This window comes from Octopus bimaculoides, chromosome 2 (genome assembly GCF_046866305.1).
Source record: "Octopus bimaculoides isolate indiv1 chromosome 2, ASM4686630v1, whole genome shotgun sequence".
In the NCBI taxonomy this organism is placed as follows: Eukaryota; Metazoa; Mollusca; class Cephalopoda; order Octopoda; family Octopodidae; genus Octopus; species Octopus bimaculoides.
In genome coordinates, this window is record NC_142929.1 from 83815929 (window position 1) to 83836280 (window position 20352).

At 36.3% G+C, this 20352-nt stretch overlaps 1 protein-coding gene and 1 long non-coding RNA gene across 3 annotated transcripts; both read left to right on the forward strand.

Annotated features, from left to right (window-relative positions):
* Positions 1–786: 786 nt before the first annotated feature.
* LOC149137135 (uncharacterized) lies at positions 787–6583 on the forward strand. Its single transcript, XM_089338569.1, has 3 exons — positions 787–885; positions 4785–5621; positions 5807–6583. The coding sequence occupies exons 1-3, from the start codon at positions 787–789 to the stop codon at positions 6581–6583; spliced, it is 1713 nt and encodes a 570-aa protein (XP_089194695.1).
* Positions 6584–18816: 12233 nt separating this feature from the next.
* On the forward strand, positions 18817–20140 carry LOC106869290 (uncharacterized). Of its 2 annotated transcripts, none has more exons than XR_001409388.3 (2): positions 18817–19492; positions 19766–20140. It is a non-coding gene; the product is annotated as an uncharacterized LOC106869290 (long non-coding RNA). The 2 variants fall into 2 exon arrangements; XR_016237927.1 differs by having other exon boundaries at positions 18817–19237.
* The last annotated feature ends 212 nt before the right edge of the window (positions 20141–20352 follow it).

Consider the following 20352-nt stretch of genomic DNA (forward strand, 5'->3'; position numbering starts at 1 on the left):
CAATGACCATTATTATTATTATTATTATTATTATTATTATTATTATTATTATTATTATTATTATTATTATTATTATCATTATCATAATCATCATTACTATCACTATTACTACTACCACTACTACTACTATTCGTGTTTGGACTGGATGCGTGTTCGTGTTCATGGCACGTACGTTTTCTTTAAAATTTGTTTTATTAGTTGTAATTCCAAGTTTTGGTGAAATCTTAACAAAATAACCCAACTTACAGCAAGCTGGGTTAGCTGGTGTGACGAGAATTCGACCTTTAAGGGCGGATTTTGAGATTTAAAATGACAAATTTAATATTTTAAAACTAAAATATCAATATGCCTTCCCAAATCGATGGAGGCGATGGCTGTTGGAATAGCCTTTATGACATTGTTTTCCTACCACTTGTCGATCTGGTCGAAAAACGAAGCAAAGGCAGCAGCAATAACAAACAGCAACAACAATGACAACAACAGCAACAATAGCAATAGCAACAGAAGCAGCAGTAGCGACGAGCAGAATATATTTAAAATAACTCAAGCACGACATCCACCACTTTCCTCAACACCATAACCACCACCACTACCACCGCCACCACCAACACAAACATTAATAAGCCGACAAAAGCGGCCGTTCCTTATTCTAAGCAGAATGGGAACTGTTTCGCACAAGTTAGTCAAGTTGACACAAAAAATGTTGAGCAACGTTTCCAAAGAACAGTCTTCCTTAACACAACGGAGGAGGTGTGCAAGACACCAAGAAAAAAAAATTGTATATAAATGTATATTATTAAAGACGAAGAGACTGAGGGCGACCTCCATGGGCTCATATTGAAAAATGCTTGCGACCAATCTGGAGGACGCTTTAGCACAGTTAAGGTAAGATTCTCAACTAAAGAATTTGCTAAAGAAAATTCCAGAATAACCCACAAAAGTGAAGAATTGTGGCTAATTCTGACATAACTCGGTCGAAAGGTTGGCAAAATCAAGGTAGCGGAGGTGCCACCATACGTGGACATCGATTTGCTTGTAGCAGCCGTTTTATTCGATATAAAAGACAGAATAAAAATTCTGCTTGTCAACAAAATGAATAAGAAGTACTGGCCAGGTACAGGCATGGAATTGTGGATGCACGGTGATCTGACCAGTATCGAAGCAATATTTTTTCCGACGGTGAAAACGCGTCTAGCGATGAAAACAGTCTTGGAAACCCGTCAGAATAGGTCCTGATGAAATGAAAAAGGAAAAAATTACAAATGAAAAGCACGATACAAGGTTAAAATCAAATCGATTAGACAAGGAGACACAGGAACCAACAAACCATTATACACCTACACTTCCTACAGCAACGCAATTAGATACACATCTTCGGCATTACAAACATCACCAACATTACAAACACTTCAACAGACGAAAACACGTAGCACTCCAGAACAACAACAGGAATAGCACTCCAAAGGCATCACTAATTACACAGCAATAGACGCAGACAACAAGAACTTAATAAAACATGTTAAAAATACCGACATTACGCTAAATGAATATATAACATGCCCGCATAACACTCTGATTCACATAAAAAATATGCAACCAAAGCAACAGGCTTACAACAAACTGAAAATAAAATATACCATTGGAATGGAAGATTTCTGTGGACCCATAAATAAAAGGTTCTACCAAGAAAACTTTTGAGACACCCACAAATGGCCAAAAGACAAATCATGTTTCTCCATAGAAATAGGATAAACACTGCCTTGCTCAGAATAGGAAGTATAAATTCAAGTGGTCTGGGGTCACCTTGGAAACAGCCATCTGCTCAATGACCTCAGATCACTAAGTTTAAGTTGTAGTGGCTATCAGAGAAACCAGATTCTCCGACCGACGAGCTTTCATGCCCATTTTCGTTGGTTACGAGATTTATTTATCTCCATGTCAACCGGGAATGTGCAGTATCGTTCCAGAGAGGTCTGGATCTGAAGATAAGGACTATCTTCCTGGTCTCAGAACGTCAGTTGGTGGTCTTAGATGTGAACAGTAGCGACGAATGTGCTTTCAGACTGATAGCTGTTTGTGCTCTGACAGGGACAGGACAACCGGATTTCTTCGTATGTTTGAAGGTTTTGCTGGGAACGTTTCGACCGTTAGTACTAGTGGGTGACTAGAATGCCATCTTGGACGCACTTTTGGATTTTGTGGGGCTAGCTGTCAGAAGATTGGGGGTTCAAAAGCCTCGCAAACCTGTTCCAAGTACCGACTGGATTTCTCAAATGTGCCAGTGTGCAAATGGACGAACTGCATCGGTTCATCCAGGTCGTATCTTAGAGTATTTTGTAGGCCGGTAGATTAGAATAGTATAAATTGTCCACTTTTTAAACTCATCGGCTACACAGACCACGAATTTGTGATCTGCACAGTCGATTTAGATTTCACAGACAGGAACCTGGTTACTGGAAGCTGAAAGCGTACCTACAAAAGTGCCAACCTTATAGAGAATGAACTAGCAAATTAGTTAAGCGGACGATGATGGGGTCACTCCTCTACAACAAATGGCCAATTCTTCTACTCTTAGCACGGAGGATGCATTGTCAGAGTTAATTTGTGTGCTCTGAGACAGTAAGGAGAGAAAGCTGCTCGATGGGCCAGAATGACAGGTGCAACATGGAAACAAAGCCACAATTCGGTTTTTGGTGGACAAAGATGGGCGCATGGTACTCGAGCTGGAGAAGATATGTACCGTATTTCAACAGCACTTCGCGCAACAGTTTAGGGCGAGTGGCAGTCTGGAACTTAGAATTGACTTTAGTGCCTACCTCGACGGCATGCCACGACTTTCGGCAAGGGGATGGAGCGTTGCGAAATGCTGATGACAGTCGCGGAAATATAGGATGCGATAATAGGCTAGCACAGGGGAACAATGACCTGGTTTGGCTGGTCTGCCCAACGAGCCTTATTTCTATATACCAGACTTGTTTGGCGGCCTCTTAGCAACTGATAGCAGAACGAGAGAAGTTCTAGTTCTGTGAGTCGAAGAGTAGTGGCACTGCTAACAAAGGCGATCAAATAGAAAACTTTAGGTTTATAATGTGAAGAAGAACTGGAGCAAGGTGACGAGCAGGATGTTCAATCTCACCTAGAAATGGGCCAAGAGAAGGCTGTCACTGAACGGTCGAGTAGTGACGCAAATGCTTACATTGCCTCCGTTATATACTATCGCCTGACCGTCGTGCCTTACTCCAGTTTACGTCTGACCAAATCGGAGCGAATAACCTTCCGCTTTCTGTGAAGTGAATGCGTTCCATTGGTCAAGCGCTCTATTTGATGTCAACAACTGCTGAATGGAGAGTTGGACATGCCGTGGCTACTGATGTGCAGACGTGCGCTGAAGTCGCAACATCTCCAACGCTTCCTTGATGGCGTGCAGGTGCGGTCATACAGGGTTTTGTACACACTCTCTTTACTGAGCTGCAGTCCTGGATCAAGCGTAGACCGAGGTAGGACGCCTGGCACCTAAGATATTGTTAGGCATTCACAATCCTCTATCAGTTGAGCAATGAGGTCGATAGAAGTTCCACTTTATCTCGTTTGTGCTAATATAATTTCTCAGTGACTGGAAACTCACTGGCGCTCACGATGTTGGTCACACTTTCTACTTTCTTCCCACATAACCTACTTTTATTTGTTTCATCTGTGTTATGCATATTACCTATCGAGTTTTTGTGTTTAGTGCTTGATCCAGAGCGGCCATTAACAAATTTTCTGTCTCTCTTCAGATCAACTTTTGTCAACCAGTTCCATGAAGATTCTGCTTTTACTTTCTTAATTCGTCTTTCCAATTGACCATGTAATTCTATATATCCACCACCACCACCACCACCACCACCACCACCCCATGCTCAGTTTCTCAGCTGGCAACCTCTGTTTCTAATTTTCTTTACTCTCAACAGTTTCAATGCGCAAGCCTCTGCTTTTGATATTTTGACAACATACCTCAAAAGTTCTCTGCTACAGGCCAAATACAAATCTGAAGACATTCTTTCATTAGGCACACAGTATTTCTCACGTATAAGTCCCCGTATAAGGCGTAGGAGTGGCTGTGTGGTAAGTGTCTTCTATTATAGCCTCGGGCCGACCAAAGCCTTGTGAGTGGATTTGGTAGACGGAAACTGAAAGAAGCCCGTCGTATATATGTATATATATGTATGTGTGTGTATATGTTTGCGTGTCTGTGTTTGTCCCCCCAACATCGCTTGACAACCGATGCTGGTGTGTTTACGTCCCCGTAACTTAGCGGTTCGGCAAAAGAGACCGATAGAATAAGTACTAGGCTTCCAAAGAATAAGTCTTGGGGTCGATTTGTTCGACTAAAGGTGGTGCTCCAGCATGGTCACAGTCAAATGACTGAAACAAGTAAAAGAGTAAAAGAGAGAGTCCTCTTCCGTTTCGTGAATAACTTTTCTTGGGATGCACCATTGTCAACCATTTTCTTTAGCATTAACTTATCCAACTTCTCTATCTTTTCTTTGGTCCACTTCAAAATTGCTGCACTATACCTAATAACTGGCATAGTCCAGAGTTTTTCCCACTCAATGTTGTTTTCTGTAATATCTCTACCCTGTTTAGATGAACTTCTATCATATTTCCTTTCATTTTCTCATTTAGAACTTTGTCCACCTACTAAATCCCCAAATATTTGTACCCACTATCCTCAAGGTCACCAATTCACTTTCCATCAGTTAATTCAATCCAACTACAACTTACAATCCTGCCTCTCTTCATAGTCAGCATGGCATCAATCGAACCCAGTTGACACGGAAACGACCTTGGATTTGAATACGGCTATTCATTCGAACAGCGAACGAAGTGCGAACAACTTTGGATGCAAGATGTGCTGTAGAATCTTTGCAACTGAAAGAGGCTTGAAGATACATCAGGGAAAGACTTGTGGGAAGAAGACAGAGCAGTGTAGATCATCTGATCGTAGAACACGTGGCAAATCATCCCCGGACGCAAACCACAGCGGATCGATAAATGCTACAGCAAAGACTTCTTCCCGTCAGGAAACTACAAGTCATGAGTCTGGTGCATCAGATAGTACTCGGAGGAGATCGAGGATTTTGTGGCCTGCTGCTAATGAGAAAGAGAAATATAAAGAGTTTGAAAACAAGGTATGTCGAGCTCTTTATAAAATGACAGGCTCTACAGTGGAGAAACTGGGAAAATTAACATGCTCAATTTACGATACAGGGAAGGAATTGTTTGGAGTGAAAGAGAATATCCAATTAGAGAAAGGAAAGTGTAGACCAAACAGGAGGATCAGGAAAATGAAACAGTTGAGGAAGGAAAAGACCAGCCTAAGAAAGCGGTGGAAATGTGCTGCAGAAGAGGACAAACCTGGCCTCGTGCTGCTGTATGATGATTTGAAAAGGAAATGTCGTTATGTGCAACGACATATCCGCCGATATGAGCGTCGAAAGGAGAGTAAAAGGACTCGGGGACAGTTTCTGAAGGACCCGTACGGGTTTACTAAGAAGCTGTTCACTGAACCGAAGAGCGGTTCTTTATCGTGCACGAAAGAAGAACTGGACGTTCATGTCAAAGAAACATACATCCGCACTGTAACCAGCCACTGCCACCTTTACATGGGCTAAATCATCTCTCAGAACCTGATATCAAATTCCAAATTGGGGACATCACGGAGAGAGAGGTGAATGATTTCGTAAGAAAAGCGAGAGCAAAGGGTGCCCCAGGAGGTGATGGCGTCTCATATAAAGTCTATAAATATTGCAATCGTCTGCGAAAGAAGCTCTTTGTCCTACTCCGACAACTGTGGCGCGAAGAGACTCTAGTAGAAGACTGGTGTAAGGCAGAAGGTATATACCTGCCGAAAGAGGCGAATGCAAAGACTTTAAAACAGTTTAGGCCGATATCCTTATTGAATGTGGAAGGCAAGATCTTTATGGGAATTCTTTCCAGGAGAACAGTAACATATTTACAAAATAACGGGTATGTTGATGAGTCTGTTCAAAAGGCTGGAATCCCCGGGATCCCTGGATGCGTTGAACATTGTTTTTCGATTTGGAAAGCGATCCAGGATGCCAAGCAGAAAAAGAGAAGTTTGAACGTGGTATGGCTTGACCTAGCTAATGCATATGGCTCAGTGCCACACGAATTACTGATAAGAGCCATGGAACACTTCCACATTCCAGAAAAAGTGATCAAAATAATGAGGATGTATTATGACAGTTTCGAAATGAGGTTTACAGCTGGAAATTTTACAACAGATTGGCACCGATTGGAGATTGGTATTGCTGCTGGCTGTACAATATCTGTCACGTGGTTTATCTTAGTCATGGAGTTGATTTTGAAAGCGGTGGATTTTTCGGTACAAATCGCCCATGTACAATCGCCTAAGAAAGCCTTCATGGATGACGTGACACTTCTAGCTACAGATAAACAAGTCATGCAGAATGCCCTCTTGAGACTAGACGAACTTGTGAGGTGGTCTAGGATGCGGTTTAGAGCAAAAAAGTCGCGTAGTCTGACATTTGTTAAGGGAGTGCAAGTTTCGAATAGCTGAAGAAAGCATTCCAACAGTCAAAGAAGAACCCGTCAAGAGCTTGGGGCGTGTATACGCTGGAACATTGTCAGATAGAAGTCGCGGAATGGAAATCATGAAACAAGCCGAAGCTGGATTATCAGCGATTGATAACTCGAAGTTACCAGGTCACTATAAGATTTGGTGCTTGCAGTTCGGTTTGTTCCCGCGACTTTCGTGGCCACTCTTAATATACGAGGTAGCATTGTCATGAGTTCAAATCATTGAACAAAAGTGTAATGTGTTCATTAGAAAGTGGCTAGGCCTACCTCGGATGTTGAACAGTTCAGCTCTTTATCGTAAAAGAGGTTCGTTGCAGTTACCACTAGCATCAATAGTCGAAATATACAAACTAGGGAAGATACGGACGGTGATGATGCTGAGAGAACCGAAGGATACGGAAATCAGGCAGAACCCACCAGAGGTGAAAACAGCAAGGAAGTGGAAAGCAGAAGCAGAGGCTGGTGTCATCTTGTCTTCTCTTATACACAGAGATATGGTGGGTGCAACACAGAACCATCGGAGATGACTTGGTTTTGGCGCAAATCAGTTCAAACCGTTTGCAGATATGATGCAGAGCGAACGCAGACCTGTTGTTAGCAACAGCGTCAAAACAAGAGTAGCAGAGAGAAGAGAGCTTCATTTGATCCGATGTAGTCAACAAGGACAGATAAAGAGATGGGAAGAACATGTTGTTGAGAGGAAAATACGTTGGGATGAAATATGGAAGTGGACGACATCTCGGCTAAGTTTTCTGATTCGTTCATCCTATGATGTTTTGCCGTCACCTAGGAATCTCGTAAGATGGAACGTCTCAGAGAATGACATATGCAAATGCGGAAAGGTCGGAACACTGAAACATATTCTTTCCAACTGTTCCTTAGCATTGAATAGATATACATGGAGACACAACCTGGTCTTGAAGGTTATCTTCAATGCTATGAAGAACCAAATTCATCTCAACAACACTGAGAAAAAACCGTTGAAAGAACCATCTAAAGATTTTATTACCTTCGTGCGCTCAGGTCAGCGGATCCGTTTCAAGAAAAAGAACAAGAAACTTCCTGTGAGAAATGAAAAGTGGAACGACTATTGGGAAGTGACTGCAGATTTGCCTGGGTGCCAGGCATTCTTTCCCATCCCAGTTATGGAAAAACCTGACATTTTAATGTGGTGTGAAAGAAGAAAAGTTGTAAATCTAGTCGAGTTAACGGTTCCTCATGAAGATAATATGGACGCCGCGCGGGCTCGAAAGATGGACCGTTATGAAAACCTCCTCGAAAAATGTGAAGACGCAGGCTGGAAAGCGGAGCATTTTCCAATCGAAGTCGGATGTAGAGGATTTGTAGGAAACAGTGTGAAACGACTGCTGTTATCGTTAGGCCTAACTCATCGGAAGGTAAATACCACCATTACCGATATCCAAACTACAGTGGAGAAGGCTAGCCACTGGATTTGGTTAAAAAGAGACGATGAGCGATGGCTAGAGAAATATTGAGCTTTGTTTAATAATCAGTTGATCTAGCAAGCGGGGCCTCATATCAGTGAGGGGGGCCGGTGTGCATTGATGCCGTCGAGAGGTAGACCCCGAAACAGCGCGCATTCTCTCCTGATGACCCTATACACTTGCTCGCTTCCGCTATACGGAGTTCTTGACTGGTAGCACTTGCATGTGCAAGTTGTTTGCAAGACACATACCCACTATCCTCAAGGTCACCAATTCACTTTCCATCAGTTAATTCAATCCAACTACAACTTACAATCCTGCCTCTCTTCATAGTCAGCATGGCATACTTTGCAAATACCAAACTTCATCCCAATGTCTTTATAGCACCAATAAACATTTCTTACTAGTGAATCAATTTTTATTTTTCCTCAGGAGCTTCAGATCATCCATGAAAAGTAGATGACTTACCTTAGTTCCTCTGTTTTCTTTCTGATAACCACTATAGTGTCCCGTAAGATCATCAACAATGGAACCATGGTGATCGCAATAAGCAATAATAACAATGAATATCCTTAGAAGATTCCTCTTCTTATATTGACCATATCCAGGTGTGTATTTCTTACATACTCCGTTACTTTAATAACACAGTCTGCCAATCCAGATATTCCCAAACATTTCAGTGCTCACATGGGGTTACATGAAAGGCTTTAGCCCGGATAGACATTATTGTTGTTGTTGTTGTACATTTCAGTTCTGAGAGCTCTCGATTTCACTTGCTCCGGCTAATCTCGTAAGAGCAGACAACAAATTGCTATCGACGATCTCTGAGTGTCTTCTTCCACGATACTTAGCATCCAAGTACCAGTCTCAAAATCCCCGCTGTCCCCAAATAAAGCAGTTTTTTGAGCATGTTCTGCCCTTATATCAATCCCAATTTCTCCAACAAATTTCTCAAACCTGGATGTTTATGTCCCCAATACCCCTACAACTACCCAGATAACAGTGACTTCCTTCATTGGCCACATTCGTGCAATCTCATCTTTCTGTGGCTTGTACTTCTCAGTTCTTTGTCATCCACTTGCACAATATTTAATGATCTTGGTTTCTTTCACCATTCTATCAACTACAACAATGTCTGGTCTCCGAGCATCAATCACTGAATCACACTGGATTGCAAATCTCACAAGATCTTATACTCATTATCCTCGGTGACACCTGGTTTATGCTAGTACCATTTCAATGTCCTTTCTGTACGTTCTGAGTTCAAATTCCGCCGAGGCTGACTTTACCTTTCATCCTTTAAGAGTCCATAAAATAAGTCCCAACTGAGCACTGAGGTCGATTTAATCGATTTATCCCCTCCCTAGCTATTAATGGCCTTGTGCCTATAGCAGAAAGCGTTTGAAATCATCATCATCATCATCATCATCATCATTATTATTATTATTATTATTAGTATTATTATTATTATTATTGTTCAGTAGTTTTATTTTTATAACGTGCTTTCACTTCACTACCGAGCGTAACTCTGTGTGCCTTGGGTATGTGCTGTGGTTTGCTGTGATGCTCTTATGGTTACTGTATTGAAAGTGTTTTGCGTAGGATGTGTGCAGTACCCAGTAGTGCAATTTTCTGTATGTTATATATATTTGTAAGTCCTGGTGTTTTTGTTATGTATTTGTCTGAATATTTTTTTATTATACTTAAGGCACCTACTATGATAGGGATTGTTTCTGTTTTTAGATTCCACATTCGAGTTACCTCTATTTCCAGGTCTTTGTATTTTGAAAGTTTTTCCATTTCTTTTAGGGAAACGTTGTCATCTGCTGGTATTGATACATCAATTAGAAAGCATTTTTTTCCTTCATGATCTTTGGCAACTATATCTGGTATATTGGCCTTTATTATTATTATTATTATTGTTCAGTAGTTTTATTTTTATAACGTGCTTTCACTTCACTACCGAGCGCAGCTCTGTGCGCCTCGGGTATGTGCTGTGGTTTGCTGTGGTGCTCTTATGTTTACTGTATTGAAAGTGTTTTGCGTAGAATGTGTGCAGTACACAGTAGTGCAATTTTCTGTATGTTATATATATTTGTAAGTCCTGGTGTTTTTGTTATGTATTTGTTTGAATATTTTTTATTATACCTAAGGCACCTACTATGATAGGAATTGTTTCTGTCTTTAGATTCCACATTCGAGTTATCTCTATTTCCAAGTCTTTGTATTTTGAAAGTTTTTCCATTTCTTTTAGAGAAACGTTGTCATCTGCTGGTATTGATACATCAATTAGAAAGCATGTTTTTTTCTTCATGATCTTTGACAACTATATCTGGTCTATTTGCCTTAATTTCTCTATCTGTGTGTATTGGCATATCCCAGAGTATGGTTGCTTTCTCGTTTTCTGTGACCTTTTCTGGCGTATGTTTATACCATCTTTTTTCTGTTGTTATTCCATAGTGTTGGCATAGCTTCCAGTGTATATAGGTCCCAGCTCTGTCGTGTCTGTGAATATATTCCTTCTTAGCCAGGATTGGGCAGCCAGAGATAATATGATTTATTGTTTCTTGTCCATCTCCACATATTCTACAGTTACTTGTTATATTTCTTTTCATTATGTGTTTTTGGTAATTTCTGGTGGGGAGGCTTTGGTCTTGTGCAGCAATTAAAAATCCTTCAGTCTCTGCTTTGAGTCCTGAGCTTTTCAGCCATTGCTGGGATTTTTCTCTGTCTATTTCTTTCGCATTTAGTTTAGCCCAGTATTTACCATGTAGGGGCTTTTCTTGCCATCGTTTTATCATGGTTCGTTGCTGTTCTAGTTTTAGTTTGGATTTCATTAGTTTTATAGCTTTTGTTGTTTCTTCTTCTTCTTCTTCTTCGTATTTGTTAGGTGGATTGATTTCTTGTTTGTATTTGTCAGCTTCCTTAAATACTGAAAACAGCTTTTTGTTTTGCTCGTGTTTTGTGGCTATTTGTATTAGTTTCCCTTGCTTTTGGAGTAGGGCGTTGTATATATAGCCTTTCTATGTCAGATTTTGGATGGTGCATCCTATATCCTGTCATTATTTTTCTTGTTTTCCTGTCTATTTTACATAGTTCGTTTAGTGTCCAGTTAAGGATGTTGTAGCTTATTATTATTATTATTATTATTATTCAGTAGTTTTATTTTTATAACGTGCTTTCACTTCACTACCGAGCGCAGCTCTGTGCGCCTTGGGTATGTGCTGTGGTTTGCTGTGGTGCTCTTATGTTTACTGTATTGAAAGTGTTTTGCGTAGAATGTGTGCAGTACCCAGTAGTGCAATTTTCTGTATGTTATATATATTTGTAAGTCCTGGTGTTTTTGTTATGTATTTGTCTGAATATTTTTTTATTATACCTAAGGCACCTACTATGATAGGAATTGTTTCTGTTTTTAGATTCCACATTCGAGTTATCTCTTATTATTATTATTATTATTATTATTATTATTATTATTATTATTATTATTATTATTGTTCAGTAGTTTTATTTTTATAACGTGCTTTCACTTCACTATCGAGCGCAGCTCTGTGAGCCTTGGGTATGTGCTGTGGTTTGCTGTGATGCTCTTATGGTTACTGTATTGAATGTGTTTTGCGTAGGATGTGTGCAGTGCCCAGTAGTGCAATTTTCTGTATGTTATATATATTTGTAAGTCCTGATGGCCTTGTTATGTATTTGTCTGAATATTTTTTTAATTATACCTAAGGCACCTACTATGATAGGAATTGTTTCTGTTTTTAGATTCCACATTCGAGTTATCTCTATTTCCAGGTCTTTGTATTTTGAAAGTTTTTTCCATTTCTGTTAGGGAAACGTTGTCATCTGCTGGTATTGATACATCAATTAGAAAGCATTTTTTTTTCTTCATGATCTTTGACAACTATATCTGGTCTATTTCCCTTAATTTCTCTATCTGTGTGTATTGGCATATACCATAGTATGGTTGGCAGTTGCTTGACCTTAACCAGTTGAGCATGTCCCTTAGTAGCTAACAATATGTGCATCTCTGATCTCGAGCATAAATTGTGGAGGAGCATCATAGCCATGTGTTGAGAGGAACTCTTTAGGGTTTGAATAATTCACCTCTGTAAACATGGGTGTTTCGTTCAACATCCTTAAACAACCCTCAATCATGGACCTTTTGAACGGGCTGGGCTTCTCAACCTGAAGAAAATTCTAACTGGGCTCCACTTCTAAAGTCATGCGCTGTTTATCTTGTTATGAGGTCACCATGTCGCACACATATGATTGTGATGCATGCACCTGGTGTACTCTTATGAGACGGGTAGTCATGATAGGTATATTGGGCTTCGTATATTTGTACCGCAGTGTCACTTTGATGGCGTGCACTGCTGTCTCACTCAATAATAATATATTTTACACCCATCTTTTGCACCAAGACAAAACGTGTTCATGATGACACCTCCAATCCGTTAAGATCAGAAGCCATGATAGTCAGTGCCTGGTAGTGCATCAGGGCTTATTGTTATTAAAGCGATGAGCTGACAGAGTCATTAGCACCCCGGGCAGGATGTTAAGGGGCATTTCGTCTGTCTCTACGTTCTGTGTTAAAATTCCACTGAGGTCGACTTTGCCTTTCATCCTTTCGAGGTCGATGAATTAAGAACCAGTGAAACACTGGGGTCGATGTAATTGACTTAACCCCTCCCCGAAAATTTCAGGCCTTGTGCTTATTGTCGAAAGGATTATTATTATTATTATTATTATTATTATTATTGTTGTTGTTGTTGTTGTTGTTGTTGTTATTATTATTAAGGCAAATGTAACACTTCCAATCAGTTAAGGTTAAAAGCCATGAGAGCACTGCCTGTTACTGCATCAGGTCATTATGTAAGGCGGCGAGTTGGCAGAATCGTTAGCATGTGGGGCAAAACGCTTAGCGGTATTTCGTCCGTCTTCACGTCCTGAGTTCAAATTCCGTCGAGGTTAACTTTGGCTTTCATCATTATCATAACCATCATTATCATAACCATCATCATCATTACTAACATTATTACTTTGGTGTCTTTTTTTATCTATTCACTTATTATTTTGATTTGCGCTTTCACCAGTTGTTATTTAACCGTATTTCAGTGCTGATCGAGGAATTCTCTAATCAAACAACCTGCCATACTTGGCCATCACGTCCTATTTATGTGTTTCAAGGACTGCGTTCCCCCAAATATCCTTAGAATCTTTAAAACGACGTATGGTGTGTAATAAAAAGAATGTGCCTGATATTTCTAGCAGATCGAGGCATCACCTTAAAATTTTCGTTTTGACTCGCCACTGAAACAAAGTACTTCTTTTGAACTTGTATATTAAGTACACCGCTTATCGATAACCCATCTCAAACAGATCGAAAAACAACCACAGAAATATTACGGAGACCTCCCCTTCCCTCACGTAGGTGGCCTTTTGTCTCTGAATTTTATAATTTGTACAAGATATCAGATCTTATCTTTGAATTTAGTTTTCTTTGATATCATTTATATTTCCTGTTGTCTTATATAATGTTTATATTTCGGCGGATTTGTCACTAGGAATCATTTTGAAACTACTGCATGTACTTAAAAGATCCAATGGTAGAAGAAGACGATTCCATGAAAACTTACTAATTTTACTTAATTTTTGCCAGGTGTCAACAGTTTTAACCAATATTCTTTTCTGGGTAGAAAAAGCTTTGGCGCATCCATTTTTCCCCTGTCTATTTGGTGTCGCTGATTCGACGCTGACTTATTTTGACATCAGATGCATTGTCTCCGGCATCTCGTGACACTAAGATAATGTTGCTAACTTGTCATCACAATTACTAAAGTACTCGATTGCTAGATTTCGTTTCACTTTATGGGATAGCTAGTGGAAGTGTTTATGTTTTTTTACGCAGGAAAAAGTGTAAAAAAAGTGTAAATACACATTTTACACTTTTTACTGTATTTTGCCTTTAGCACTGTTGTTTCTTGGGCACGTATATGTGCGCGAGCGTGTGTGTGTGTGAGCGTGTATGCGGGTATATAAGTATATTATTTTTTTTGACGAATGTGTGGGTGAGTATGTGTGTGTTTCAAGCGAGGGTGGATGAGTATATATATATATATATATATATATATATATATATATATATATATATATATATATATATATATATATATATATATATATATATAATAATATTAGGGACAAAATCCAAAATTACAGGTAAAAAACTCAATTAAAATCAATTTATAAAGAATTAAAATTAAATTGAGCCTTATAGATAAAGTATATATAAAATATATATATATAATTTTAGGGAAAATAACCAATTTTCAAGAACTCATCGATGAAAATCCACTATCACATATAGAAAAATTAATAATTAAAAGCACAATAAATGAGTATAATATAAAGTAAAGTAAATATCATAAGATAAATATAATAAAAAGATTACACGTGTTTCATAACTAATTTTCAAATAGAAAAGAAATTTAAATCGATTAAAATCAATTAAAATCAATTGAAATTATCGAAAATAAATTTTATTCAAAAATATAGCTACTCGTCAGATCGTAAGTATAACAATAATTAGATATATATATCTCAACCAACAATAAGAACCAAATGAATTAATATGAAATACTTATTATATAAAGATAGAAAAAATTATTTTAAAAAATCATAATATCAAAATAATAACCATTCAATAATCATCCCTTCATCCATTATAATAACATGTATATTATATACAAAAACATCTTACATAAATTATCATTGTTTTAAATACAAGTTGAATGAAGTTTAAGTTTAAAATAATAATGAAGATAAAATTAGTACATATTTAACCGGTGTAATAGTTAAAGCTATACTATATAAAGCTAAAGACGTTTATTTAATTATAATTAAAGATCAATTGAATAATAGAAAAATACAAGATTATTTATTTCTACAAACGTAATAATAAAAAATATGAATGAAAAAATTATGAATGGAAAAATTATGAATGAAAAAATTAGGAAAGAAAAAATTATTAAGAATAAAAGATTAAACTTTATGTATAAATACAAAGTTTTGATTTAAAAAAAACTTTAACGATATTATAAACTATAAAGATTAATAATTAATCAAATATTATTAATCAAAAATAATCGAAAATATATCAACACTATTCAAATCGAAGTTCTAATATTATGTTGAAATGAAACTATAACTTCTAAATAATTTAGTGTTAAATAAGTTATCTAATAAAAATATTCTATAAAGAACCAAATGAATAATATAAAAAACAAGAATACATATTATTTTCAAATAGTAGAAAATCTTTAGCAAAGTGAAAAACAGTACTTATCCAAATTTTTCCGTAATTCAAACTGAAAACTAAGACGTTATCTAATAGCTATAGCGTTTTAAGCAAGAGGTCGCGCGAAAATACTACGTTAAAATATATATATATATATATATATATATATATATATATATATATATATATATATATATATATATATAGGCGCTAGGGCGAATACTATGGACATTTTTACTCACATACCTTTACTCCCTCCCCTCACTTAGCGGTCATTCTAATAGCTCTTTTGTCTTAATAACGGTCAAGCACACAGTAATTTCCCTTTGTTTAACGGTCATTTTCATAGCATTCTTCGATGGCCAGATAACTGAAGAGATGGCGGCGTGGGTTTCCGCCCCGGCATCCGAAACTCGGAGTTTTATCATGGCTACCGAATAATTGTCACATATTATTTATATGTATATATTTATATATATATATATATATATATATATATATATATATATATATATATATATATATATATATATATATATATATATATCAATTATTTATTTTATTTTTATGTTCCTGTACATTTTATACCATGGATGAGCTTGTTGGCACTTGTAATCTGGACTTAATTTTCTACCAGCATATTGGTCTACCTCCACTTAAAATAGTCCCTAATAGTCCTACCCACTTAGGAACAACATTACCCCCCACACATACACACACACCTGTAGAATTAAATTTAATGAACAGATGTGGTCCAATTTGTTTGTTGATCAAAATGTTTCTCCATTTTCTGATTATTAAACTTGATTCTTGATAAACTTTTGTTTATTCTGATGTTACCTGTACCCTACGAGCATAGTGTACTTGCATACCCATGCCCAGGGATAACACAGGCAACTGATACCGATATTTTTATCCCTTAGTCGGTTCCTACAACTGCTAACTCTGCATACCTTATATATATATATATATATATATATATATATATATATATATATATCATCATAAATATACAGGGATTAGCAATTGAGTTGCTTCTCCAACATACTGAAAATTTAGAAATAGCAGTCAAAGAACTACTGATTCTAAACTACAAATTTTTCTCTAAAACGGATGGCGATATTTATGGCACACATTTTTTGTTCTATGTGTGCCATAAATATCGCCATCCGTTTTAGAGAAAAATTTGTAGTTTAGAATCAGTAGTTCTTTGACTGCTATTTCTAAATTTTCAGTATGTTGGAGAAGCAACTCAATTGCTAATCCCTGTATATTTATGATGATAAATAGTTTTACCGATAAAGGTTTTTTCATACTGAACTACTTGGAAAAATGGTTAATTATTAATTCTATTATTAATTGACGATTCCCTGCCCTTATTCTTGTATATTTTATATATATATATATATATATATATATATATATATATATATATATATATATATATTGTTTGAACACAACGTGTCTATGAATAGATTTTCTCGGACAAAATCCACATCATCATGTCTTTCAATGGTGTATATTTCGTTAAGTACGGCACAGATGGCTATTTTAATTTAATACTGTTTTTTTTAATTACGTCCCCCTAGCCAGAAATGTAGCGAGAAGCATTGAAACTATAAATAAGCAATGGTGGCTTAATCAAAGTTCATGTTTGTACAACTAATATATTGGAGAGCATGTCAGGCATAATGACATTACAAGGTAAACGACCGCAATATATTTAGTGGTACTTTATTTATCGACACAAGAAGCATGAAAGATAAAGACTGACTGCCATGAAATGTGAAATCGCAACCTAGAGAGCAACAGAAGAAAAAACAAACAAACAAACAAACAAACAACAGCCTAAGCACTCTAATGCATTTAGTCGGACATTCTACCGCCTCTTCACTAGTCACTGTCCTTAAAATTAATTATTCAACATGATTAATTATTGCTGAAATTATTAGCCATTAAAAAGAGATGAAATTTTTTCATTTAATGTACTCTATGAGCAATGGCGAGTTGTCCCTGTGGCCAAGTTTCCACTTATGGCATTGCATTAATTATTCTGATTTTTGGAGGAAATAGGCAGAGAAGAGTAAATGTCCAAACAGCAGACGGACTTATACACACACACACACACACACATAATAAGAAAATATATATACATATATATATATATATATATATATATATATATATATATATATATATATATATATATATATACATATATATATATATATATATACATATATATATATATATATATACATACATACATACATTCATACATACATATGCACATAATACTATATTCATATACGCATATACATATATGTACGCATGCATGTAATGTAACTATATTGATACACAGGTAAACATATATACATACACATACACACACGCCTACATACATATATTGATACGTGGGTAAACGTATAAATATTTACACATACGTATCATGATGCACACTTATGCATATATACATATGCATAAATCCATAGATATACAGGTATATATACACACATACACACAGTAGCAAAAATATAGACTATGAACATTTTTCGAAAATATACATGACAATTTAAAAAGAGGAAAAAAATAATATAGTCATAAGGCATATAAGGTGTGAGTGTGTGAGTGTGTGCGTGTGTGTATTTGTGTGTGCATATGTGCGCATGCGTGCTCATGTGTACATATACATGTATATGTATGCATGTATGGAAATATAGATATGTATGGGTGTATATTACATATATAGTAACACAAATGTACGTGGGTGTTGTACACGCACATACTGAGTGTGGGGTATCTTCGTGCAATATACACGAGGTTTCTACTTTCAATATACGAAATATATCTAAACGTATGTGCGTATATATGCGTGTATTTATGTATGTGTCTGTATATGTTTACGTCTATGTACCTATAGGGATATATATATATATATATATATATATATATATATATATATATATATATATATATATATATCATTATATAGATAAATAGGTATATGTATATATACATATACGTATATATGTGATATATATATATATGCAATATATGTAGTATATATATATGTACGTGTATATATATATATATATATATATATATGTATGTATATATATGTATATATATATATATATATATATATATATATATATATATATATATATATATATATATATATATATATATATATATATATATATATATATATTCATACATACATACATACAAATATACATATGTAAATACGTACGGGGGTTGTATATGTGTATCTGAAAGAGAAATATATTTAGATGGTGATAAATACATACATACGTATGTATGTACATATATACATATGAACATACTAAATGTATATATATACATTTAGTAACACACAACATATACAAATATATATAGACGCTTACAAACAGACAATCAGAGGTACACTGACACACTTATAAAATGAGATACGGCTACAAATATAAGACATAATTATTTTAATAAACCGACGAAAAAATCATAACAGATCATCAAATGACGGGGAGGAAAAGATTTAATTAAAAATTTCTCTCGTCTGTTTACAAAGTGTTTAAATTACAAATTACCGATCTGTGCCATCTCCAGGAATGATGAGAACCGAGTGGCCGAGTGGAGAAGCTAGTGAGCTATTTGATTGTGAGTTCATTTTTTTTTCTCTGACTTCCATGGCAACACTTACGTCATAATAACAATTCTAAAATAAACTAAGTTAGGATTTTTGCTTTGGAAGAAAATGTGAGGTTGCGTGATTTTTTTCTACGAAGCATTGACTTGAATTATGTGAGAAAGCCGTTCACTTCATTTCCAGTCAACCACCAAATTCTATTTCGACCGATACCAGCCATAGAGGCGTACCGCTAAATCAGAAGTGAGAAACCCACGTTACTTTGAGATTTAATTTACTGGGACTTCCCTATTTGTGTTTTTGTGTAAGAAGGAAAGCCTGGGCGAAAGAATGAGGTGTATATAATGGATTTTATAAATTGTTTCGTACCAACATTTCCTCCCTACACCTCTAGATAAAGAATACCTCACTAGTTGAATAAGACGACAGGCGAAATTTGAAGTCCCAGTCACATCTTCACAACAATTTTTGACTCAACTCTCAGTATAGAGTCAGAAAGTCAGTACATGGGCCATTGATTTATTAAAATTGTTTTATAATAATATTATGTGTGTGTACTCGTGAGTATGCATCCGTATGTGTGCACGCCTATGTGTGCGCGCGTGTGTGTATGCATGTGTGTATATGTATGTATGTATTTGTATGTGTATGTGTTTAAGCCTGAAGACCAAAACAGAAAATTAATATAAGTCCAAACATTTGAATGTTCAAATTTTTAAATTTGTACCTATATTACTTGTATTACATATTACATATCTTTTTTATCTGCAGACACGGCGCAATACATTTCTTATGTTCTTCACTCCAGTTTCTAAATTGTTCCTCACTTTTTTGAATGGTCATTCACAATAGAAACCAAACTGTCCTCATACCTTACCATCTACAAAGGTTACATCAGATAATGAAAATAAACGAGGTGAATCATTCACGATAAACCTACTCAGTCAGAATTGACCTGGGATTAAATAACTACAGCCTTCATTTACAACCAACCAGCGCCTTTATTCAGTCAAACTACTCAACCCAACATGATAGATCATTTCTCTTTTCAAAGTACGCATCAACGAGTCTATTGATTACTGTTTTTACGATGTAAACCAATATGTTTCTTCTTACTCTAGTTTTCAGTAAATCGTTTTCATTTATTGTTTATTGTTTTAGTTCAACCTCAGCTCAAAAGCCCTCAATTGACTTAAACCGTCTAAGATAATGGTTGCTGATGTATTAATACATAACGCACATCATTATATTTTGGTTGCCTGCTACGAGGGATTACCATACCAGACCATTTATTTCTTATTAGTTTCGTATGAAATTTGTTGTTCTTAAAATTCTGTGAACCCACTGGTTCGTTGAGG

Bases quoted from the DNA above. Each gene is read 5' to 3' on its own strand.
- LOC149137135 (XM_089338569.1), top strand. From the start codon at position 787: ATGTATATTATTAAAGACGAAGAGACTGAGGGCGACCTCCATGGGCTC. The intron at 886-4,784 runs GTAAGATTCTCA...CTCTCTTCATAG, and splicing joins GACGCTTTAGCACAGTTAAG to TCAGCATGGCATCAATCGAA. The intron at 5,622-5,806 runs GTAACCAGCCAC...CGTCTGCGAAAG, and splicing joins AAGAAACATACATCCGCACT to AAGCTCTTTGTCCTACTCCG.